Genomic DNA, 27,379 nt, shown 5'->3' on the forward strand with positions numbered 1-27,379 from the left:
GTGTGGGATTGAGGGGCACAGACTGACAGATGGGTGCAGGCTGTGTGGGATTGAGGGGTGCAGATTGTGACAGACGGGCACAGGCTGTGTGGGATAGAATCGAACACCTAGCTACGGTTCTGCACTCAACCATTAGGTTAGGTGACCTGATGCAGGGTCCATATAGCCGTGTAAACCAGTACCCCAACACATTAACCCCTCACTCATTATCCCCTCAAACATTAACCCATCCCATGCTGCTTTTCACTCCCCCCTTCCTCATGTGAACTTCCAGGCGCTACTCCATGCCGAGCACTTTGGTACAGAACTAGCTGTCAGCTTGTCGTCCTCAGCAGCAGTGCCTGGTCAACTTGCAGCATAAGGAACGATTTTTTAAATGTCCCCGTTCTGGGATCCATGTTTGTGTAGCACTCTCCTTCTAGTGCGGATAAATTTGTCTTCGAAAAAATGGCGGGCGGCGTCTGCGGACACTTCCGGGAAATCTCAATCTTTCTCCATAGAGATGTCTCAGGAAGCACAGATGTCATCAAACACCGCCGGACAAAACGGGAGCCTGGAAAACGGCGATAGACTGGGCTTTCTGCATGTTATGTGCCTGGATGGTTATGTCGTGATAACTGGAAGGCAAGTATTATATGGAAATAATCGGGGGCGCATTTTCTATGGTTGTTTTAGTAGAGAAGCTGCACAATACAGTCATCCTGAAGAATCTGACATACCCTAGTAATGGCTAGTTTTATATCTCCTTCGTCCGCCTCCATATACCCCAGCAGATACAGTGCCATCATAGGCAAAGCCCATATTTACCAGGGCTCCGCCACAGTGCACAGGAAGTGCCCACTCATGACCTGAGCACCAACATGGTTGTCATGGCAACGCCTGCAGCCAGAAATGCCATGTATGGCCCCTGCCATGGTAAGATCATGCCCCTATGTCCACAGCAGTCAGTGGTTAAATGAAAGTAATGCTTAGATAGTTGCCCCGGACAATCACACACACATACACAGTGTGTATAAACGCATACATACATATTATGTAATACATAAACACATTTGTGTGAACACACATACAACTTACATTTGTGTGTGTGTGTGTGTATATATATATATATATATATATATATTACACACACCGGTGTAAAAAACTTTGCCCCTTCCTGATTTCTCATGCCCAATTTCTAGAGTAAGGTAATCTTCTCTGATGAGCCTAATTTTCAGCTTTGCCCAACACCTGGTCCATCTAATGGTTAGACGGAGACCTGGAGAGGCGTACAAGCCACAGTGTCTTGCACCCACTGTGAAATTTGGTGGAGGATTGGTGATGATCTGGGGATGCTTCAGCAAGGCTGGAAATGGGCAGATTAAACTTTGTGAAGGACGTATGACTCCAGCCGCATACAAGGTTATCCTGGACAAACATTTGCCTCCTTCTGCTCAGGCAATGTGCCTCAACTCTGAGAACTGTTTTTTCCAGCAGGACAATGCGCCATGCCACACAGCTAGGTCAATCAATGTGTGGATGAAGGACCACCACATCAAAACACTGTCATGGCCAGCCCAATCTCCAGACCTGAACCCCATTGAAAACCTCTGGAATGTAATCAAGAAGGAAGAAGAACTGCTTCCATTTTTGCACCAGAAGTGGCATAAGGTCACACAAAAGCAGTGTGATAGACTGGTGGAAAGCATGCCAAGACATATGAAAGCTGTGATTAAAAATCATGGTTATTCCACAAAATATTGATTTCTGAACTCTTCCTGAGTTAACACATTAGTATTGTTGTTTCTAAGACCCGCAACACACATCCGTGTAATTTGTACGTGTGTGGTACATATTTGCACGTACCGGAGACACGTACACACGGAGACCCATGTTATTCAATGGTAGATGGCACACACACGTAAAATCACACGGAACATGTGACCATGTGGTAAGTACGTGTGTGCGCTTTTCTGCACGGACGACATGTCCGTTTTTGGCCGGCAGCACGCAGGCATGGACCCGCCAAAGTCTATGGGTCCGTGCCTGCACGTACCGCACACGGAGTATGTCCGTGTTCAGCACGTTTCGTGCATGTGCGTTTTTTACACTAGCGATCATATTTTTATTTTTTTTTAAATTAAATTCAGTATACTTCAGTATACTTACCTTTTTTTCTGCTGTTCTCAGTCATACTTACATTGGCGCTCGGTTTTTTTCTTCCCCCGGCTCATACCGCTCCCCGATCACCAGCGCGGTGAGGAACAGCTGTGCAGAGAATACGCGGCAACAATTACTTTGAATATGCCGGCCGCTCATTAATCAATCTCGTATTCCCTGCTTTCCCCACCCACAGATGCCGGTGATTGGTTGCAGTCAGACACGCCCCCCACGCTGAGTGACAGGTGTCTCACTGCACCCAATCACAGCAGTCGTTGGGCGTGTCTATACTGTGCAGTAAAATAAATAAATAATTAAAAAAAGCGGCGTGCGGTCCCCCTCAATTTTAATACCAGCCAGATAAAGCCATACGGCTGAAGGCTGGTATTCTCAGGATGGGGAGCCCCCCAGCCTAACAATATCAGTCAGCAGCCGCCCATAATTGCCGCATACATTATATGCGACAGTTCTGGGACTGTACCCGGCTCTTCCCGATTTGCCCTGGACCATCCTGGAGTACGCCGGACATGGAGGGCTTTTTCGGGCTTATAAAATTGGTGAACAAAGCAATTTGTTAGTGTTTTTTTTTCTAATAAAGGATTGTTCAGGTGTGTGTGTTTAGTTACCTTCCATGATTAATCTGTAAATTACAGTAACTAAACACACACACCTGAACAATCCTTTATTAGAAAAAAAAACACTAACAAATTGCTTTGTTCACCAATTTTATAAGCCCGAAAAAGCCCTCCATGTCCGGCGTACTCCAGGATGGTCCAGGGCAAATCGGGAAGAGCCGGGTACAGTCCCAGAACTGTCGCATATAATGTATGCGGCAATTCTGGGTGGCTGCTGACTGATATTGTTAGGCTGGGGGGCTCCCCATAACGTGGGGCTCCCCATCCTGAGAATACCAGCCTTCAGCCGTATGGCTTTATCTGGCTGGTATTAAAATTGGGGGGGACTGCACGCCGTTTTTTTTAATTATTTATTTTACTGCACAGTATAGACACGCCCACCGGCTGCTGTGATTGGGTGTAGTGAGACAGCTGTCACTCAGCGTGGGGGGCGTGTCTGACTGCAACCAATCACAGGCGCCTGTGGGTGGGGAAAGCAGGGAATACGAGATTGATTAATGAGCGGCCGGCATATTCAAAGTAATTGTTGCCGCGTATTCTCTGCATAGCTGTTCCTCGCCGCGCTGGTGATCGGGGAGTGGTAAGTATGAGAGAGGGCTGCTAACTTCAGTCACTCGGGGGATTAGCGGTCACTGGTGAATCCTTCACAGGTGACCGCTAATCAGTACGTGGCACACAGACAGAGCCGCGGCATGACAATGAAGTCTGGTGAAGTTCACCCGAGTTCATTCTCATCGCGCAACTCTGTCTGCTGTCAGCCGACATGTATCAATGACATTGTGCAACACACAAACGGACATTCCACACGGACATTCCACACGGACATTCCACGTACACATACACGGGCATTTTACACGTACACACGGCTCGCATACGCCATCACACGGATGCCATACGTACCGGAGAAACGCCACAAAAAAACGGAACACGGACCCGAAAAATGGACCGTGTCACACGAACGTTTTTATGCGGAAGTGTGTTTTAGGCCTCAATGATTATGAACTTGTTTTCTTTGCATTATTTGAGGTCTGAAAGCAATTCATTTTTTGTTATTTTGACCATTTCTCATTTTCAGAAAATAAATACAAAATACAAAATGTATTACTTGGAGATTCGGAGACATGTTGTCAGTAGTTTATAGAATAAAAGAACATTTAACTCAAAATATACCTATAGAGAAAAATCAGAAAAACTGAAAATTTTGCAGTGGTCTCTTAATTTTTGCCTGTGTAAGTGTAAATATCAATTCCCTGACTGCCCCGGCAGCCTGCAGTTTGTTTTCCTCCTCTAGGGCCAGCAAATTGTTCTCCATATTTTTCTTTAGTGAATGAGTCTGCCTTTTTCCATAAGAGGGAACAATTATAATAAAACTCTTTTACAGCAGATTGTCTCACTATAGGCATGGTAAAATGACAAAGAAACATGAATGTAGAAATCAAGTTTATAAGATGGCAAAGTGTCACCCAGTGGTATTATATGTGGTCTGTAAAGAACTTTTTATTGCTTGTTTCTTGACTTAAAGGAGTTGTCTCATTATTTTGAGGGATCATTTGGAAAGTGCTGGTAATAATTAACTTGGTAACGTATTTGTTATTAAAGCCCCCTTCCTTTCTTAAGAACATAGGTTGTTGTTTTTTTTTATTATTCTAGCAGCAGGTGCTGACTATGCGCAGTGGTTTCCAGCTCTTTTCAGTTGAGCTTGTAAGCGCTGCTCTGAACCTGGCTTGATTGCTTGAGCACACTTTTGGCTCCCAATCAGACTTAGCACAATTGCTTTCCTTTCATGCTGTATTTGCTTGCAGCATCTGTGAATGCACAATTAGTTTCTGCGACAATGCCCCTGGCCCAATCTGTCAGTCAAGCAGGAGTGCACCATCCGGCACACTGGATGAACAGCCCTTTAATATTTTTATCATGTTTTCCTGATTTTGCTTTTAGTGTAATTTAGATACTGAAAATAATAAGACTCTAACAATTGGTGGAAAAGAATGAATAGGCTAGTACAAATTCATAAACCTTTAAGGACCTGTGTTTTTAATCATAGGATGAAACATCAAAGTTGACCATGACGCCTCTTCTTTGAAAACATGGACTTCCCAAATTCCTATCATGCAGCTTTGTGCCTTGAAGATTATTTCCACTAAATAAGCTACTCAGGTAAGATATTAGTATCATCTGACTATTTTCTTTGCTGGCAGGTAATCTACTCTGTAGTGCTTTATAGTGTCAGCAGTCAATTGCATAAAGGGGTTCTATGAGAATGTGATAATATAGCTTCAGCTTGTCCTAGTTATGTGATGTGCCAGCATGAGACGCAGGCTGAAGACTTACAACTCCCCAGACCTGTGTCTCAACTGACAGAATAGCTGTATTATACTTACCTCAATCTGCCAGGAGCAGGGCTGTGATATGTGAAGAAATATTTTTTTTCTTGCCGAACACAGCAGGGTTATTTCCAGATTAATTCTCATCTGACAGCTTTATAGCATTGCACAGAGGCTGACAGAACCTAAATACAAATAAACCTTGAGGAGGATGAAGTGGAAATAACCCATGTCGTAATAAGGAATGTGAATATGGATTTCTTCACATACCACAGCCCTGTCCCTGGTAGACTGGCGACAGCAGCATAAGGGAGCGATTCATTAAGATGTTTATCCCAGAAGGCTGGTGGAAACATCTTAAAAGGTCACAATCTTTTTGCGCAGCTTGGCAGTTGTGCAAAAATATAGCAACCTTTGGGGTTTATACACTAGGCCTGATTAGCTACTCCAATATGGACGTAGCGTGGATGTGACCTCGCCCGCTCATCAAATTCACCTTAAGCTGTGCCACTAAAGTGGCTTAAGTTACCTCACAAATGACATTACCCACCGCTGGTGTACAGTTCCAGCAACTACGCACACTGCATATTAGACGCACCAGATTCATTAAGTGGCTATCGCTGATTGATTAGGTCACAGCACTCAAGTGAGCGCATCATGAAGATTGGCATGTGCTACGCTAGTCTTAATGAATTGCCACCTAATACTGTCGTGAAGGGCCAAAACTAATACGCTGAGCTGTATTTTGCTTAACATTTTATTGCTGCAGTAAATTACTGAGTCCGCAGCTTTCTTGTTGGCTGCAGCCGTCTCGAGACATTATTTATGTCATAGGAACGGCAGGAGACTCAAGACCTCACTGATGTAGGAGGTAACTAAACATTTTTTTTTTATGCAGCAGTCCGTGTGCAGTTATAAAAGGTTCTCCAGTAGTGAACAGCCCCTGTAAGGGTTGTCGTACACATTGCGATTATGTACTAATGTTCATTTTTTAGCCTTTAATAAAAACTATTTGCATCCATGTGGACTTATGTAGAATAAATATGTCTTCAATTCATTCCACATGCGTGGATCCACGAGTCACAGGTGCATCAGGCCCAAATATCTTTTCTCTTGGCCCAAAGTGTGCTTCTGGAGCAGAATGAGCCTCAGAATCACACTTTGGACCAGGTGAAAATATATTTGGGCCATTTATTGTTTATTAATCGGCCATACTAATATAACCACCTGCCTAATTCTGTGTAGTTTTTGTGTCGTGTCGCACGGTGTTGAGCTCTAAATTCACCGAGTGTCATGGCGACTTCTATCCCTGTTCACCAGACCTGGGCAAGGGGCGGCCCGCGGGCCACATCCGGCCCGCCTGCTCTCTGTGACCGGCCCGCCCGTCTTTAGCTGGTGCAGTGGAGCCGGGCTGCAGCGTGCCGAGCAGGGAGAGATCCTGTGCAGGTCCGCACAGTCAGTGCAGGCAGCGGAACGCAGGAGTCTTTCCTCTGTTCCCTGCCGGCACTAATTGTCACTGACACACGCGCGCGCTCTGACGTTGTCAGTACTGCGCTGCGTGTGTCATTTCAAAAGTTCCCGCCCGCCCTGCAGGAGAAGGAGCAGCACAGCAGACGGAATAATTCATCCTGCACTGTAGGACCTGCGATGATGTCACGCCCATGTGACTGTGTGGGAGGAGACACAGGATGCCGGGCAGACAGCAAGATACTGAATCCTGAAGGAGATGTGGACACATGATGACTGGTAATGAGAAAAGAGGGGACATGAGGGGGAGGGGGGCTGCAGGGTGAGTGCATATGAGGGAACATGGAGCTGCAGGGTGAGTGCATATGAGGGAACATGGAGCTGCAGGGTGAGTGCATATGAGGGAACATGGAGCTGCAGGGTGAGTGGCATATGTGGGAACATGGAGCTGCAGGGTGAGTGGCATATGTGGGAACATGGAGCTGCAGGGTGAGTGCATATGAGGGAACATGGAGCTGCAGGGTGAGTGCATATAAGGGAACATGGAGCTGCAGGGTGAGTGCATATGTGGGAACATGGAGCTGCAGGGTGAGTGCATATGAGGGAAGATGGAGCTGCAGGGTGAGTGCATATGAGGGAAGATGGAGCTGCAGGGTGAGTGCATATGTGGGAACATGGAGCTGCAGGGTGAGTGCATATGAGGGAAGATGGAGCTGCAGGGTGAGTGCATATAAGGGAACATGGAGCTGCAGGGTGAGTGCATATGTGGGAACATGGAGCTGCAGGGTGAGTGCATATGAGGGAACATGGAGCTGCAGGGTGAGTGCATATAAGGGAACATGGAGCTGCAGGGTGAGTGCATATGTGGGAACATGGAGCTGCAGGGTGAGTGCATATGAGGGAAGATGGAGCTGCAGGGTGAGTGCATATGAGGGAACATGGAGCTGCAGGGTGAGTGCATATGAGGGAAGATGGAGCTGCAGGGTGAGTGCATATGAGGGAACATGGAGCTGCAGGGTGAGTGCATATGAGGGAACATGGAGCTGCAGGGTGAGTGCATATGAGGGAACATGGAGCTGCAGGGTGAGTGGCATATGAGGGAACATGGAGCTGCAGGGTGAGTGCATATGAGGGAACATGGAGCTGCAGGGTGAGTGCATATGAGGGAACATGGAGCTGCAGGGTGAGTGCATATGTGGGAACATGGAGCTGCAGGGTGAGTGCATATGTGGGAACATGGAGCTGCAGGGTGAGTGCATATGTGGGAACATGGAGCTGCAGGGTGAGTGCATATGTGGGAACATGGAGCTGCAGGGTGAGTGCATATGTGGGAACATGGAGCTGCAGGGTGAGTGCATATGAGGGAACATGGAGCTGCAGGGTGAGTGCATATGAGGGAACATGGAGCTGCAGGGTGAGTGCATATGAGGGAACATGGAGCTGCAGGGTGAGTGCATATGAGGGAACATGGAGCTGCAGGGTGAGTGCATATGAGGGAACATGGAGCTGCAGGGTGAGTGCATATGAGGGAACATGGAGCTGCAGGGTGAGTGCATATGAGGGAACATGGAGCTGCAGGGTGAGTGGCATATGTGGGAACATGGAGCTGCAGGGTGAGTGCATATGTGGGAACATGGAGCTGAAGGGTGAGTGCATATGAGGGAACATGGAGCTGAAGGGTGAGTGCATATGAGGGAACATGGAGCTGCAGGGTGAGTGGCATATGTGGGAACATGGAGCTGCAGGGTGAGTGCATATGAGGGAACATGGAGCTGCAGGGTGAGTGGCATATGTGGGAACATGGAGCTGCAGGGTGAGAGCATATGAGGGAACATGGAGCTGCAGGGTGAGTGCATATGTGGGAACATGGAGCTGCAGGGTGAGTGCATATGAGGGAACATGGAGCTGCAGGGTGAGTGCATATGAGGGAACATGGAGCTGCAGGGTGAGTGCATATGAGGGAACATGGAGCTGCAGGGTGAGTGCATATGAGGGAACATGGAGCTGCAGGGTGAGTGCATATGTGGGAACATGGAGCTGCAGGGTGAGTGCATATGTGGGAACATGGAGCTGCAGGGTGAGTGCATATGAGGGAACATGGAGCTGCAGGGTGAGTGCATATGTGGGAACATGGAGCTGCAGGGTGAGTGCATATGTGGGAACATGGAGTTGCAGGGTGAGTGGCATATGTGGGAAGATGGAGTTGCAGGGTGAGTGGCATATGAGAGCTGCAGACTGACAGAAGGATGTGAAGGGGTGCAGAGTGTTTGAGAGGGGTAAGTTGGGGTACAGGCAGGGTGAAATATGTGGGCAGGGTGTGTGACATATGGGGGTGTAGTGTGTGTGATATGGGGGTGCAGGCTGTATGGGGAGCAGGGTGTGTGACATATGGGGGTGTAGTATATTACAGGTGTACTATATGGAGGTGTAGTATATTACAGGTGTGCTATATGGAGGTGTAGTATATTACAGGTGTGCTATATAGGGGTGTAGTGATGTAGTATATTACAGGTGTGCTATATGGAGGTGTAGTATATTACAGGTGTGCTATATAGGGGTGTAGTGATGTAGTATATATTACAGGTGTGCTATATAGGGGGTGTAGTGATGTAGTATATTACAGGTGTGCTATATAGGGGGTGTAGTGATGTAGTATATTACAGGTGTGCTATATGGAGGTGTACTATATTACAGGTGTAGTATATGGGGTGTAGTGATGTAGTATATTACAGGTGTAGTATATAGGGGTGTAATGATGTAGTATATCGGAGGTGTATTATATAGTGGTGTAGTATAATACAGGTATATGGAGGGGGTGTAGTATAATACAGGTGTAGTATATAGGGGTGTAGTGGTGTAGTTTATTACAGGTGTAGTATATGGAGGGGGTGTAGTGATGTAATATATTGGGTAGAACTGAGGTAATTATATTAGTCCGGCCCTCTAAACCAATCCCAATTTCTCATGCGGCCCCATGGGAAAATTAATTGCCCACCCCTGCTGTTCACACTGCAGAGTCTGATACACCACCTGGTGCTTATGAGTTGCAGTCAGACTCGGGCATCAACCAGTTGTGTGTTTTTCAGTGATCAGTTTAGCAGGAGTTAATTTCTGCTAGCCTATGGATTGCTGCTGGGGTCTTAGGTTTCTGGAAACTGATCGCAGTCGCCTCTGCCCTTTAACGCATGGTGGAGCCTGTTGGTCCACTCCGATTATAGCTCCATTTTGCAATACCTTTCCTTGGGCTGTGGTGATCCTGTGCGTTATTTGGAGTGTTGTGGAAATCACCTTATCATTTATTTCTTACAGAGCTTGTATTCGCGCGCGCGGGTGTGTGTGTGCAGTGAGTTTGAGTTTTGTTTTTTCCCTGTCTGTCTATTTGTGTGGGGTACACGACTCTTGTACCCGCACTCCCTGGGGGTGGAGGGAGAAGGGGTCTAGATCAGGGCTATTCAGGAGCTAGGGTTGTAATGGCAGCCCAAACATCGTCACCATTAGGCCTAAGCCACACTGCGAGAAAAACAGTGCGAGTGGAGTGCGATAAAACATCGCATTCCCCTCGGACCAATTCTAGCCTGTGTGTCAGCACACTTGAGCGATTATTTTCTCAGCCCTAATCAGACCAAGAAAACAATCGCAGCATGCTGTAATTGTAAGCTGAGACTCTTTTTCTCTCGCACCCATTCAAGTGAATGGGGCGAGAAAAAAATCGCACTGCACTCGCGGTACACCGGTGTACCGCTAGTGCAGTGCGAGAATGGCAATAGCCGGCTACGCAGGCGAGAGGGAGAGAAATCCCTCCCTCCCCTCCTGAGTGCCAGCCTGCCCCCCGCAGATGAGGTCTGCTCGCACGAACGGACCTCAGTTGCAAGGACACAAGCATGACACTCGGCTCTGCTGTACTGCCAGCACGAGCCGAGTGTCATGCAAGGGGATCGCAGTAGTCCCCGTGTGGCCCCAGCCTTAGATGTATCTTTGTGAACAGGGACAGCTCAGGCCTTCCTAGCCCTGGGGCCAGTGTAGGTGCCCCTGTACCAAGTTACCTCGTTACACCCCGTGACCGTTTTCCTCTGACACGTTTCTGTATGAACTCCCAGAACCTTTGAAGATGTCTTGTGTATCTTGCACCAAAACAATAGATGCAGATCCTTTTAAAGTTAAATGTATTTTTAACCCCTTCTTATTACACAATGTCGTCTGACCAGAGTTACCTTAACTGAACAAACTGAACTGAAAGATTTGGGAGAAAAATAAGGGGTGCGTCTTGAAATCCAAATGTAGATTCTCGAGGGGTTACAGGAGGCAGGGCAATGCTGTGCTGTTCTCTGTGGCTCTGCGCTGTGTGGCAGGCAGCGCACAGGCCATTCTGAAGATGTCGGCAGTAAGGGCTTTCAAATAATGGTGCGTGCGCAGATGGAGCTCTCTGCTCAAGCTCTCATCTGTGCATGCGCCAACTCCAGACGCCATTTCTTTGAAGCCCGCACCACCGACATCTTCAGAATAGCCAGTGCCTCACCGCCCGCAGCGAGCACCAGCACAGAGCATCGCCGGCTGCCTCAGTACCGAGCAGAGGACCGCCACCTGCCCCAGCACAGCGCCACAGCCTGCAGTGAGTATCTGCACCGCCCACAGCATCGCCACACTCTTGTACCTCCCCTGCCTCCTGTAAAAATTAAATTTTATGGGATAAAATAAATAAAAATTGCCAAAATTTTGATTCCGTTACCAGTGTTTACTGTATAGAATATAAATTAAATCTTCCCCCTGTAGTCGCGTTCCAGTAAGTCTGCCAGACATGATTTAAATGCTATTTTTCAGCAGTTCACCACTATGTTCCATTTCAAACCTGCTCCTAAGGCACTTGTGCTTGCAAACTGATGAGTGATGCAAATAGTAGCAGAGGGATCCCATTGTCTTTTTTTTTTTTTTTCCTTTTGATGCTTTTTTGCTACCATTGTTTAAAAGGATACATCATGAAGCTCAGACAGACTTTCTAGTTATTAGTGGGGACACTCTGCTTCTGTTTGGATCTGTTTTTGAAATTGTCAATTCCTTTTAAAAAAAAAAGTCCAAATGCAAGTGTAAACTTGGCTTCATACAATGCATTTTTTATTGTTTATTAAACATTCTTCCTATCAGGTGAATTTTGTTTATTTTTAGACTCCAGGATGCCTGTCGAAACCATGTCACCCAAAGACATTATGACAAACTCTCATGCCAAGTCAATCTTAAATACAATGAACTCTTTGCGCAAGAGCCAAACATTATGTGATGTGACACTCCGTGTAAATATGAAGGATTTTCCTGCTCACCGAATAGTACTTGCTGCCTGCAGTGATTATTTTTGTGCAATGTTTACTAGTGAGGTAAGTAGTAATTAAGATTATGAAACACTGTAGAACTAGCTCACACTACAGCTGCAGTAAAGTTGGCAGAATCTGCTCTCCTGTGTGTGATGTCACCTCCCCCGTCCAATCTGGGAGTTTCCAAAAGGCTAAAGGAAGATGAAGTATAGGATCACAGTTCGGAGCCATTTTGTTGGTGGCTGCAAACTGATCCTAATATGTCTAAGGCCAGCTGCATAGTGCTCCACCGTCTCCCTATGGCCCGCTCGCTGACGGTCTCCCTATGGCCCGCTCGCTGACGGTCTCCCTATGGCCCGCTCGCTGACGGTCTCCCTATGGCCCGCTCGCTGACGGTCTCCCTATGGCCCGCTCGCTGACGGTCTCCCTATGGCCCGCTCGCTGACGGTCTCCCTATGGCCCGCTCGCTGACGGTCTCCCTATGGCCCGCTCGCTGACGGTCTCCCTATGGCCCGCTCGCTGACGGTCTCCCTATGGCCCGCTCGCTGACGGTCTCCCTATGGCCCGCTCGCTGACGGTCTCCCTATGGCCCGCTCGCTGACGGTCTCCCTATGGCCCGCTCGCTGACGGTCTCCCTATGGCCCGCTCGCTGACGGTCTCCCTATGGCCCGCTCGCTGACGGTCTCCCTATGGCCCGCTCGCTGACGGTCTCCCTATGGCCCGCTCGCTGACGGTCTCCCTATGGCCCGCTCGCTGACGGTCTCCCTATGGCCCGCTCGCTGACGGTCTCCCTATGGCCCGCTCGCTGACGGTCTCCCTATGGCCCGCTCGCTGACGGTCTCCCTATGGCCCGCTCGCTGACGGTCTCCCTATGGCCCGCTCGCTGACGGTCTCCCTATGGCCCGCTCGCTGACGGTCTCCCTATGGCCCGCTCGCTGACGGTCTCCCTATGGCCCGCTCGCTGACGGTCTCCCTATGGCCCGCTCGCTGACGGTCTCCCTATGGCCCGCTCGCTGACGGTCTCCCTATGGCCCGCTCGCTGACGGTCACCCTATGGCCCGCTCGCTGACGGTCACCCTATGGCCCGCTCGCTGACGGTCACCCTATGGCCCGCTCGCTGACGGTCACCCTATGGCCCGCTCGCTGACGGTCACCCTATGGCCCGCTCGCTGACGGTCACCCTATGGCCCGCTCGCTGACGGTCTCCCTATGGCCCGCTCGCTGACGGTCTCCCTATGGCCCGCTCGCTGACGGTCTCCCTATGGCCCGCTCGCTGACGGTCTCCCTATGGCCCGCTCGCTGACGGTCTCCCTATGGCCCGCTCGCTGACGGTCTCCCTATGGCCCGCTCGCTGACGGTCTCCCTATGGCCCGCTCGCTGACGGTCTCCCTATGGCCCGCTCGCTGACGGTCTCCCTATGGCCCGCTCGCTGACGGTCTCCCTATGGCCCGCTCGCTGACGGTCTCCCTATGGCCCGCTCGCTGACGGTCTCCCTATGGCCCGCTCGCTGACGGTCTCCCTATGGCCCGCTCGCTGACGGTCTCCCTATGGCCCGCTCGCTGACGGTCTCCCTATGGCCCGCTCGCTGACGGTCTCCCTATGGCCCGCTCGCTGACGGTCTCCCTATGGCCCGCGCGCTGACGGTCTCCCTATGGCCCGCGCGCTGACGGTCTCCCTATGGCCCGCGCGCTGACGGTCTCCCTATGGCCCGCGCGCTGACGGTCTCCCTATGGCCCGCGCGCTGACGGTCTCCCTATGGCCCGCGCGCTGACGGTCTCCCTATGGCCCGCGCGCTGACGGTCTCCCTATGGCCCGCGCGCTGACGGTCTCCCTATGGCCCGCGCGCTGACGGTCTCCCTATGGCCCGCGCGCTGACGGTCTCCCTATGGCCCGCGCGCTGACGGTCTCCCTATGGCCCGCGCGCTGACGGTCTCCCTATGGCCCGCGCGCTGACGGTCTCCCTATGGCCCGCGCGCTGACGGTCTCCCTATGGCCCGCGCGCTGACGGTCTCCCTATGGCCCGCGCGCTGACGGTCTCCCTATGGCCCGCGCGCTGACGGTCTCCCTATGGCCCGCGCGCTGACGGTCTCCCTATGGCCCGCGCGCTGACGGTCTCCCTATGGCCCGCGCGCTGACGGTCTCCCTATGGCCCGCGCGCTGACGGTCTCCCTATGGCCCGCTCGCTGACGGTCTCCCTATGGCCCGCTCGCTGACGGTCTCCCTATGGCCCGCTCGCTGACGGTCTCCCTATGGCCCGCTCGCTGACGGTCTCCCTATGGCCCGCTCGCTGACGGTCTCCCTATGGCCCGCTCGCTGACGGTCTCCCTATGGCCCGCTCGCTGACGGTCTCCCTATGGCCCGCTCGCTGACGGTCTCCCTATGGCCCGCTCGCTGACGGTCTCCCTATGGCCCGCTCGCTGACGGTCTCCCTATGGCCCGCGCGCTGACGGTCTCCCTATGGCCCGCGCGCTGACGGTCTCCCTATGGCCCGCGCGCTGACGGTCTCCCTAAAAACTAGGCAGCTGGGGATTGGAATCCACAGTGCAGGGTGCCCAAGCTTTCTGGGCACCCCCACTGCGAATTGCAGTCCGCAGCCACCCCAGAAAATGGCGCTTTCATAGAAGCGCCATCTTCTGGCGCTGTATCCAACTCTTCCAGCTGCCCTGATGCCGGGTGGCTAGCCGGGTAATAATGGAGTTAGGGCTAGCTGTATATTATCAGCTAGCCCTAAGCCCGAAATTCATGGTGTCACGCCAATATTAGACATGGCCACCATGAATTTCTAGTAATGATAAAAAAAAACCCACAACACACAGAAAAATATTTTTATTAGAAATAAAACACAACACAATTAGTGACTCCATCTTTATTGAAATAAACCCCCTGTCACGAGCCACCGGGGGGGGTCACTCAGAAATCCCCCGCGCTGGCTACTAGTACGTCACAATCGGGGTGTAACAAGTGGGGGGTCACCCCTCCTTTATACCTCCCGACCGACAGACAGAGCACGTGATGCGCTCTCTAGCGCCCCTCTTATAGTCAGGCCAATTATGGAATTGCCCGACGATAAGCAAGGAGGCCGCTATACTACTTATGCCGATTATTGAAGGGTCCCCGGTGAGAGTAGGGTATATATTCCCCCCGACCTCCGCGGGCGGAATATATAAAACCTCCCCGAATCTCACTGGCCTCCCCACAATAATCCTTGGCACAAACTCGCTGCCACCAACCGATTTACGGTAACTATTAGCCGAACACACAGACGTGGGATTCAAGATCGAGATAACAGAACAGCCCAAGATTAATTATATAATTTAATCAGCCTAAAGCACACTAGAAACTACAATATATACAATAGGGAATCTACAGAATATACAGTTATGTCAGAGTACAGTTACAGATAAAGCATGGTTTACAAACAGGCATACACAGTTCCAGCAGTTACCTTGTGCGTCTGGCCACAGGGGGGCGCTGTAGACCAGGTTTCCAGGAACTCCCACAGATGTTTCCTACACGTGACCCCCAGCGAAAGAACCCTGGAAAATGGCCGAAGTAGGGTTATCAACCTGGGCAAATCCAGGTCCCCTCCTACCTTAGTGACCTCAGAGGGAGCACTGCTCCACCCCTGGCTGGAGTTATGGACAAAATCCACAGCATGGAATATGGCCATAACTTGGCCTGGGAGCGTCGTAGGCGGACGCCAATGCTCTCATTGTGACAGTTATGAATTTAGCTACAGAATGAGAGGACTCATGACTTGTCTACTAGTTCCCCATTGGCTGATATCACGCCTGGGGTATTTCCCAAGCTCCCGCTCCCATAAAAAGGGTGTGCCAGCATCGTCCGCATGCGGAGACACCATTTTTATGGTTGCCATATTTATCGGAAATATGGCTTGCGAGATATGAACCATTTTTTACTGGAGTCGTTCTGTCTGGATACTTCCAAGCTTGCTAATTAGATAGCAGCTCCTACCACAGGGTCACGGCAGGGAGTCATCCTGTGTCCATTGTTCCCACATCACCTAATTTCCATATCATAGGAGATGGCCATGGGATGTGACACCTTCACAGATGCTGGACATTGAGGACAAGAAGGGAGGGGGGCACTGCCAGGGAGTGATGAGCGATTATGACTGGAAGTCATAATTCATCTTCATATCCCGGGATTTGCCTCACACCTCCCCCCTTTTGAGGGCGCTAGGGGGCAGCACACTCCGGTGTTCCCCCGTGCGCCCGTCCGCGACCTCTCCTTGTCGGGACAGCCCGTCTGCGTTACCGAGGTCACGGCCCCTTTTGTGGCGAATGGTGAAGTTGTATTGCTGGAGCGCAAGGCTCCATCGCAACAATCGCCCATTCGTCCCAGAGACGGTGTGCAACCAGCTGAGGGGATTGTGGTCCGTCTCCACGATGAAGTGGCGCCCGTATAGATAGGGTTGCAGACGCTGCAGGGCCCACACTATGGCCAGGCACTCCTTCTCCATCGTGGAATAGGCCACTTCCCTTGGTAACAGCTTCCTGCTCAGGTAGAAGACTGGGTGCTCTTGGCTCGCAGAGTCCACCTGGCTGAGCACCGCACCGAGGCCGAAGTCACTGGCGTCGGTCTGTACTACAAACGGCCGCGTGAAGTCGGCTGCCTGTAGCACGGGCGGGCTGGACAGGGCGTCCTTTAGGGCCTGGAAGGCTGTCTCGCAGTCCATTGTCCAATCGACTGCAGAGGGCAGCTTCTTCTTGGTGAGGTCCGTCAAGGGCTTTGCCAGGCTACTATAGCGTGGAACAAACCTCCTATAGTACCCGGCGGTCCCTAAGAAGGACATCACCTGCTTCTTGGTCCTGGGGGTGGGCCAGGATGCGATGGCCTCCACTTTCTCAGGCTCGGGCTTCAGTGTTCTCCCGCCTACCCGGTGACCGAGGTACTGGACCTCGCTCATGGCCAGCTGACACTTTCCCGGCTTGATGGTCAAACCTGCCCGGTGGATCCGCCTGAGCACCTGTGCTAGATGCTCTAGGTGGTCCTCCCAGGTGGGACTGAAGACGGCAATGTCATCCAGGTACGCGGCCGCGTACCCTTCAAGTCCCTTGAGCAGGGTGTTGACCATCCGCTGGAAAGTGGCAGGGGCATTCCTCATCCCGAATGGCATCACCGTGGACTCGTATAGTCCAAATGGGGTAATAAAGGCAGAGCGTTCCCTGGCCTTGCGAGTCAGGGGGATCTGCCAATATCCCCGGCTCAGGTCCATGATGGTCAGGTACTGAGCCCCGGCCAACTGATCGAGCAGGTCATCGATGCGTGGCATTGGGTACGCATCGGCGACCGTGACAGCATTGAGCCCCCTGTAGTCCACGCAGAACCGAGTGGTTCTGTCCTTCTTAGGGACGAGGACTACAGGCGAGGCCCAAGCGCTGTTGGATGCCTGGATCACCCCCAGCTTCAGCATCTCGTCAATCTCCTGGCGCATGTGTTGCTGCACCTCCAGGGAGACCCGATATGCTGAACGCCGGATCGGGGGATGATCCCCAGTGTCCACGTGATGGACAGCCAAGTTAGTCCTTCCGGGCTGGTTGGTAAACAACCCCCGGAAGGGGTGTAGGGTGGCCCACAGCTGGGACCGTTGGTCTTCCAAGAGCTGGTGGCCAACCTCCACATCCTCAATGGATCCGCCTGCCCTAACCTGGGCTAGCATATCCAAGAGGGTTTCCGCTTCTCCCTCCTCGGGCAGGTTGCACACGGGGAGCGCACATGCCTCCCGCTCATGATGTGCCTTCATCATGTTCACATGGAAGGGCTTCCGCCTTCCACGGGCAGGGTCCAGGGTGACCAGGTACGTCACAGGGTTGAGCTGCTGGTACACGAGGTATGGGCCTTCCCAGGCTGCCTGAAGCTTGTCCTGTGGTACGGGGACCAGTACCCACACCTTTTGACCCACTTGGTAGGTCCTCTCACAAGCGTTCTGGTCGTACCAACGCTTCTGATCGGCCTGGGCTTGAGCCATATTGTCGTGTACCAGTTGCGTCAAGGCCTGCATTTTGTCCCGGAAGCGCATGACATACTCGATAACCGACACTCCAGGGGTGGCCAAATCCCCTTCCCAAGCCTCTTTCACCAGAGCCAGGGGGCCCCGCACACGTCGCCCGTACAGGAGCTCAAACGGTGAGAATCCTGTTGAGGCCTGTGGAACCTCCCGGTAAGCAAATAACAGGTGTGGGAGATACCGCTCCCAGTCACGCCCATGGGAGTCGACCAACATCTTAAGCATCTGCTTTAAGGTGCCATTGAACCGCTCGCACAGGCCATTAGTCTGTGGATGGTACGGGCTGGCCACCAGATGTCGCACCTGGACTTGCTTACAGAGGGCCTCCATCAGCTGGGACATGAATTGGGTCCCCCGGTCAGTGAGCATTTCCTGGGGAAAACCCACTCGGGAGAAAATCTCCAGCAATGCGGTGGCCACCTTGTCAGCCCGAATGGACGACAAGGCCACTGCTTCTGGGTACCGGGTGGCATAGTCCACTACCGTCAGTATGAAGCGTTTCCCGGAGCTGCTGGGGATGGCCAGCGGGCCGACCAGATCCACAGCCACCCTCCTGAAAGGCTCATCGATGATGGGCAGAGATACCAGTGGGGCTTTGGGGCGTGGCCCCGCCTTCCCCACTCTCTGACAGGTTTCACACGAACGGCAGTAGGCAGCCACATCGGCCCCCATTTTTGGCCAGTAGAAATGCTGGTTTAACCTGGCCTTGGTCTTAGCGATCCCTAGGTGTCCGGCCATCGGAATCTCATGTGCGATCCGCAACAACTCCGTCCGGAACGGATAGGGTACCACCAACTGTCGGTCCCTGGGCCACGCCTCCGGTGAACCCTGCTGGACCGTGGCCCGGTACAGCCGTCCTTGGTCCCAGACCACTCGCTCCGAGTCCGAGGGAGGCTGTGCCGCCTGCTCCTTAAGAGCTTTCAGGCTGTCGTCCGCTTCTAACGCTGCCTGAAACCCCGGACTAGATGTGGCCAGAATCGACGAGACTGTCACATCTTCGGTCAGTACCCCGGGACCTGTGTCCTGGCCTCCACCTGACTCGGCTGCCACTTGGTCAGAAGGGGAAGAGCTATCGGACCTCCGGGAGGCCCCTTGGCTTCCAGCACTCCCACTGCGGGTGACAGCGGCCACAGCCGCTGCGACCGTGGGTCGTGCCTGCTCCTCCTCCGTTCCTGACCAAGTCGCCGGTTCAGGCAGACCGACCTGGCTTCCTGACACCCCGGTTGTGGGGGAACCATGCACCGAGATCTTACCTGGGAGCACTTCCGCTCCTGGACCGGCCCCAATCTCACCTGCCTGTTCCCCTCCTGCAGCAACAGAACCCCGCTGTGAAATCTCTGGGGACCCCACATTTGCTGTGGTAGCCCCCACCCCACACACTGGTCCCCCCCCTGCAGCACCCTGCTCTCTGCTTATCCCTGCAGAGGGCAGCAGATCCCAGCTCACAGGCTGATTACTTGTAGAGGCATTGTCACACCTTTCTCTGACCCCCTCCCCTGTCACAGCTGCAGCTGAGTGTGTGTCTATGGTGTCTGTGCAAGCAGAAATATCAGAGTTCACTCCCCCCTCTCTCACATCATTCATAGATAACACATTAACATTGTCAGGAGTCATGTCCGTACTGGCTGAAGGTTCAGCCCTTGGTGGGGGCCCAAACTGGGAGGTTATCTGCCCCAAATCTGTCCCAAGTAGCACGTTTGCGGGGATCCGATCAGTTACCCCCACCTCCCTCACCCCTCGCCCTGCGCCCCAGTCCACATAAATGTCAGCAACAGGCAGCGCCGGGTCAATGCCTCCAATCCCGGAGACAGCGAGGGTTTTTCCAGGGATCAAGTCTTGGGGGGACACCATCTCAGGCCGCACCAGAGTCACCTCCGAGGCGCTGTCTCGCAGTCCTATGGTCACAGACCGGCCGACGGTGACAGGTTGGAAGCTGTCCAGGGACCTACCACCACTACCACCCACACAATACACCTTGGGCGGCCCTTGGGACGGGGACGGAGCCGGGGCCTTGGGACGCTGAGGGCACATGGCCTTGAAGTGTCCAGGTAGGTTGCACTGGTGGCACCATCTTGGCTCTGCCACGGGCCTGGAGAGGGGAGTTGAGGGGGACACCCCCTGCAGTCTAGGGGCAGGTGGGGCAGTCGCAGAATTCATCTTACCCCCTCTCCAGGTGCGGCTGGTGGCTGCTCTCCTGGCCTCAGGAGCCCGATTGTTGGTGTAGTCATCGGCCAGGGCAGCTGTAGCCGTGGACCCCTTTGGCTTCTGGTCTCGGATGAACTGGCGGAGATCCTCAGGGCAGTTCCACAAGAGTTGCTCCGTGATGAACAAGTCCAGGATCTCCGGTCCAGTGGAAAGCTGCAGGCCTTGGGTCCAGTGGTCGGCAGCTCGGGCAAGTGCCCGCCTGTGGTCAGCCCAGGAGTCCTGTGGTCCCTTCTGTAGGCTCCGGAACTTCTTGCGGTAGGACTCTGGAGTGAGGTTGTACTGTTGGATCAGGGCCCGCTTGATGGTGTCGTAGCCCTGATCTGCCTCAGCAGGCAAGTCCCCAAGGATTTCCAGGGCCTTACCCCTTAAACGGGGGGTCAGGTATTTGGCCCACTGGTCCTTGTCCAGATGGTGCTGCAAGCAAGTCCGTTCAAAAGCAGTCAAGAAAGAGTCCAAGTCTCCATCCTTCTCCAGCACTGGGAAGTCCTCAACACGGACCTTTGGAAGTTTGGTGTCTTGAAGGTCACGTGTGGCTGATGAGGGCCGGAGCTGAGCTAGCTGCAGCTGGTGGTCCCGGTCTGCCTGTTGCCGTCGCTCCGCAGCCTCACGCTCTGCCTGGCGCTCTTCACGCGCTGCCTGCCGCTCTGCCTGCCGCTCCGCAGCCTCACACGCTGCCCTGCGCTCTGCCATGAGTTCCCTGTAGCCCTCCCGGTCTCCAGCCTGGAGAAGGGCCATAGCCATTTGAAGAAGGCTATCCGAGCCTCCCAGGCTCGGTGGAATGGCACGTGGTGATCTGCGGCCCGCTGCGGAGCCTGGTGATTCACTGTCCATTGCAGAGCGGAGGGCTGGCATCTGGCTCGTTGAGGACCCTTGGGTGAGCTGCTCCTCATCTTGTCCAGCAGTGCCAGGTTGTGCAATGTCCTCTGCAGAGCTGTTTTCTGGCGTCGAGCTCCTGGAGGACTCGTGGGCAACCTCCTCATTACTGTCCACAGCACCGTCCTCCCTCTCTTCGGCTCCTGCTTTAGCATTGGCCAGTTGCCTAGCTCTGCTCCTGGTGCCATCAGCCATTCTTGCAGACTTTTGGTCACTGACACAGAACTGACACCTGATGCCTCCACACACCTTACAGTATCTGCACTCTGACACTCTAGTGTTGAGCTAGTCTGAAGACCCCAGCAGCCACAGCTGCTGCAGGCAGTCTTTAGTGTCTGGGAGTATGGGTCTCACACTCACACACACTATTATCTCGATCCCACCGCTATGCCACCAATATGTCACGAGCCACCGGGGGGGGTCACTCAGAAATCCCCCGCGCTGGCTACCAGTACGTCACAATCGGGGTGTAACAAGTGGGGGGTCACCCCTCCTTTATACCTCCCGACCGACAGACAGAGCACGTGATGCGCTCTCTAGCGCCCCTCTTATAGTCAGGCCAATTATGGAATTGCCCGACGATAAGCAAGGAGGCCGCTATACTACTTATGCCGATTATTGAAGGGTCCCCGGTGAGAGTAGGGTATATATTCCCCCCGACCTCCGCGGGCGGAATATATAAAACCTCCCCGAATCTCACTGGCCTCCCCACAATAATCCTTGGCACAAACTCGCTGCCACCAACCGATTTACGGTAACTATTAGCCGAACACACAGACGTGGGATTCAAGATCGAGATAACAGAACAGCCCAAGATTAATTATATAATTTAATCAGCCTAAAGCACACTAGAAACTACAATATATACAATAGGGAATCTACAGAATATACAGTTATGTCAGAGTACAGTTACAGATAAAGCATGGTTTACAAACAGGCATACACAGTTCCAGCAGTTACCTTGTGCGTCTGGCCACAGGGGGGCGCTGTAGACCAGGTTTCCAGGAACTCCCACAGATGTTTCCTACACGTGACCCCCAGCGAAAGAACCCTGGAAAATGGCCGAAGTAGGGTTATCAACCTGGGCAAATCCAGGTCCCCTCCTACCTTAGTGACCTCAGAGGGAGCACTGCTCCACCCCTGGCTGGAGTTATGGACAAAATCCACAACATGGAATATGGCCATAACTTGGCCTGGGAGCGTCGTAGGCGGACGCCAATGCTCTCATTGTGACAGTTATGAATTTAGCTACAGAATGAGAGGACTCATGACTTGTCTACTAGTTCCCCATTGGCTGATATCACGCCTGGGGTATTTCCCAAGCTCCCGCTCCCATAAAAAGGGTGTGCCAGCATCGTCCGCATGCGGAGACACCATTTTTATGGTTGCCATATTTATCGGAAATATGGCTTGCGAGATATGAACCATTTTTTACTGGAGTCGTTCTGTCTGGATACTTCCAAGCTTGCTAATTAGATAGCAGCTCCTACCACAGGGTCACGGCAGGGAGTCATCCTGTGTCCATTGTTCCCACATCACCTAATTTCCATATCATAGGAGATGGCCATGGGATGTGACACCTTAACAGATGCTGGACATTGAGGACAAGAAGGGAGGGGGGCACTGCCAGGGAGTGATGAGCGATTATGACTGGAAGTCATAATTCATCTTCATATCCCGGGATTTGCCTCACACCCCCCTCCGCAGTAATCCTGGGTTAGGGTCCCGCGCCGTCCAATCCGGATCCAATATCATCTGATCATTGGGGAAAAAAAAAAAATGGGTGAACCACCCCTTTAATGCAGAACTAAAAGTCCCCCATTGATTGTGAGAGCAGCCCCTCACTTCCACCTGTGACGTCATTGCCCCAGCAGAGAGGCGTGCGCGCACACACACACACATATTATACGCGCACACACACATTATACACACACGCGCGCACACACACATTATACACACGCGCGCGCACACACATTATATACACACACTATACACACACACACACTATACACACACACACACTATACACACACACACACTATACACACACACACACACTATACACACACACACACACTATACACACACACACTATAGACACACACACACTATACACACACACTATACACACACTATACACACACACACACTATACACACACACACACACTATACACACACACACACACTATACACACACACACACTATACACACACACACACACACACTACACACACACACTATACACACACACACACACTATATACACACACACACACACACACACACACTATACACACACTATACACACACATTATACACGCGTGCGCGCGCGCACACATTATACACGCGTGCGCGCGCACACATTATACACGCGTGCGCGCACACATTATACACGCGTGCGCGCGCGCACACATTATACACGCGCGCGCGCACACATACATGCGTGTGCGCGCACACATTATACACGCGTGCGCGCGCACACATTATACACGCGTGCGCGCGCACACATTATACACGCGTGCGCGCGCACATTATACACGCGTGCGCGCGCACATTATACACGCGTGCGCGCGCACATTATACACGCGTGCGCGCGCACATTATACACGCGTGCGCGCGCACATTATACACGCGTGCGCGCGCACATTATACACGCGTGCGCGCGCACATTATACACGCGTGCGCGCGCACATTATACACGCGTGCGCGCGCACATTATACACGCGTGCGCGCGCACATTATACACGCGTGCGCGCGCACATTATACACGCGTGCGCGCGCGCACATTATACACGCGTGCGCGCGCACATTATACACGCGTGCGCACATTATACACGCGTGCGCGCGCGCACATTATACACGCGTGCGCGCGGACATTATACACGCGTGCGCGCACACATTATACACACGCGCATACACACATTATACACACACGCGCGCACACACACATTATACACACGCGCGCGCACACACACTATACACACACACTATACACACACACACACACTATACACACACACACACACTATACACACACACACACACTATACACACACACACACTATACACACACACACACTATACACATACACACACTATACACACACACACACTATACACACACACACATACTATACACACACACACATACTATACACACACACACACTATACACACTATACACTATACACACTATACACACACATTATACACGCGTGCGCGCGCGCACACATTATACACGCGCGTGCGCACACACACATTATACACACGCGCATACACACATTATACACACGCGCGCACACACACATTATACACACGCGCGCGCACACACATTATACACACACACTATACACACACACACTATACACACACACACTATACACACACACACACTATACACACACACACACACTATACACACACACACACTATACACACACACACATACTATACACACACACTATACACACACACTATACACACACACACACACACACACACTATACACACATTATACACTATACACACACTATACACACACATTATACACGCGTGCGCGCGCGCACACATTATACACGCGTGTGCACGCGCGCACACATTATACACGCGTGCGCGCGCGCACACATACGCACACACATTATACACACGCGCATACACACATTATACACACACACGCGCGCACACACACATTATACACGCGCGCGCGCACACACATTATATATACACACACTATACACACACACACTATACACACACACACACACTATACACACACACACACACTATACACACACACACACTATACACACACACACACACTATACACACACACACACTATACACACACACACACACTACACACACACACACTACACACACACACACTATACACACACACACTCTACACACACACACACTATACACACACACACTATACACACACACACACACTATACACACACACACACTATACACACACACACACTATACACACACACACACTATACACACACACACACTATACACACACACACACACTATACACACACACACACACTATACACACACACACACTATACACACACACACACTATACACACACACACACACTATACACACACTATACACACACTATACACACATTATACACACACTATACACACATTATACACGCGTGCGCGCGCGCACACATTATACACGCGTGCGCGCGCGCACACATTATACAGGCGTGCGCGCGCGCACACATTATACAGGCGTGCGCGCGCGCACACATTATACACGCGTGCGCGCGCGCACACATTATACACGCGTGCGCGCGCACACATTATACACGCGTGCGCGCGCGCACACATTATACACGCGTGCGCGCGCGCACACATTATACACGCGTGCGCGCGCGCACACATTATACACGCGCGCGCGCGCACACATTATACACGCGCGCGCGCGCACACATTATACACGCGCGCGCGCGCACACATTATACACGCGCGCGCGCGCACACATTATACACGCGCGCGCGCGCACACATTATACACGCGCGCGCGCGCACACATTATACACGCGCGCGCGCGCACACATTATACACGCGCGCGCGCGCACACATTATACACGCGCGCGCGCGCACACATTATACACGCGCGCGCGCACACATTATACACGCGCGCGCGCACACATTATACACGCGCGCGCGCGCACACATTATACACGCGCGCGCACACATTATACACGCGCGCGCGCGCGCACACATTATACACGCGCGCACATTATACACGCGCGCGCGCCCACATTATACACGCGCGCGCCCACATTATACACGCGCGCGCACACATTATACACGCGCGCGCACACATTATACACGCGCGCGCACACATTATACACGCGTGCGCGCGCGCGCACACATTATACACGCGTGCGCGCGCACACATTATACACGCGTGCGCGCGCACACATTATACACGCGTGCGCGCGCACACATTATACACGCGTGCGCGCGCACACATTATACACACGCGCGCGCACACATTATACACACGCGCGCACACACATTATACACACGCGCGCACACACATTATACACACGCGCGCACACACATTATACACACGCGCGCACACACATTATACACACGCGCGCACACACATTATACACACGCGCGCACACACATTATACACACGCGCGCACACACATTATACACACGCGCATACACACATTATACACACGCGCATACACACATTATACACACGCGCATACACACATTATACACACGCGCATACACACATTATACACACGCGCATACACACATTATACACACGCGCATACACACATTATACACACGCGCATACACACATTATACACACACACAGCTGTGAGTGCTTTCCTGCAGTGACCTGGAACTCAGAAGGTGAGCCCAGGTCAACGCAGGGGCGCACACACAGCAGTGTGTGTGTGTGTATGTATATATATATATATATATATATATATATATATATATATATATATATATATATATATATATATATATATATAGTGTGTGTATGTGTGTGTATAATGTGTGCGTGCCTGCTGGGGCAATGACATCACAGGTGCTAGTAATTTCATTCACCTGACCCCGTGAAGACAGTGCCACCCGATATCACTACCGTGACCGGGTCTCGCAGCACTGCCGTCACGGGGTCATGTGAGTCCATTGTGAACTTACCTCACCTGACCCCCGATGTCGCTGGCAAGCTCCTGTCCTGGCCCGGTGTCCTGAGGCGGCACGTCATCATAGCTACAGCTGATCGCGTCCTCCGATCAGCTGTTCTGCAGACACCAAGCTGTGTAATGCGGGCTTCAGAAACATGGCGCCGGAGATAAGCGCTATGCGCAGAGGCCCACTCCGGCGCCATGTTTCTGAAGATTAGATTTTTACATTCAGCCAGAGGGAGGGAGGGAGGGAGGAACAGGCAGCGCGGGGGGGCGGGGAACACGTGCAGAACCCGCCCGGACATCAGGAGAGAGGGAGGAACAGGCTGGTGGGGGGGCGGGGAACTCCTGCATAACACGCCCGGACATTAACAGAGAGGTGCACACGTCAATCAAAAAGTGCACGAAATTTCAAACTTTATAAAGTTGGATTTCACTGCCTAAACACCCGAGCTGCCCCCTGATGGTATGTACACACTGTGCATGATAGTGCCAGCACTGCACTGGCTGCAGCTTATACACGAAAATCCTGATGGTTGGTTCCCTTTAATCCAAACATGTGAAGCTCATTGTTCTTTGTGCCTGAAATACTCCTTAATACTTTAGGGGAACCAAACAGAATTCTTGTGGTTTGAGGGGTTGAATAATAAATGACCCTCTGAATAAACTTTTCACAATTTAAAAAAGAAATAACATTCTTTTTTGCTGCAGTGC

General features: G+C 52.2%; 1 protein-coding gene across 1 annotated transcript in view; it reads left to right on the forward strand.

The window, feature by feature from the left end:
• The first annotated feature begins 483 nt into the window (after positions 1 to 483).
• Positions 484 to 27,379, forward strand: part of KLHL12 (kelch like family member 12) — a 68,136-nt gene continuing 41,240 nt past the window's right edge. Inside the window, exons 1-3 of the mRNA XM_075335846.1 lie at positions 484 to 624; positions 4,819 to 4,931; positions 11,726 to 11,931. Of these exons, the coding sequence (XP_075191961.1) occupies positions 11,734 to 11,931 (198 nt within the window). The 5' untranslated portion in view covers positions 484 to 624; positions 4,819 to 4,931; positions 11,726 to 11,733. The remainder of the gene's footprint in view (positions 625 to 4,818; positions 4,932 to 11,725; positions 11,932 to 27,379) is intronic.

This window comes from Anomaloglossus baeobatrachus, chromosome 2, assembly GCF_048569485.1.
Source record: "Anomaloglossus baeobatrachus isolate aAnoBae1 chromosome 2, aAnoBae1.hap1, whole genome shotgun sequence".
Classification (NCBI taxonomy): Eukaryota; Metazoa; Chordata; class Amphibia; order Anura; family Aromobatidae; genus Anomaloglossus; species Anomaloglossus baeobatrachus.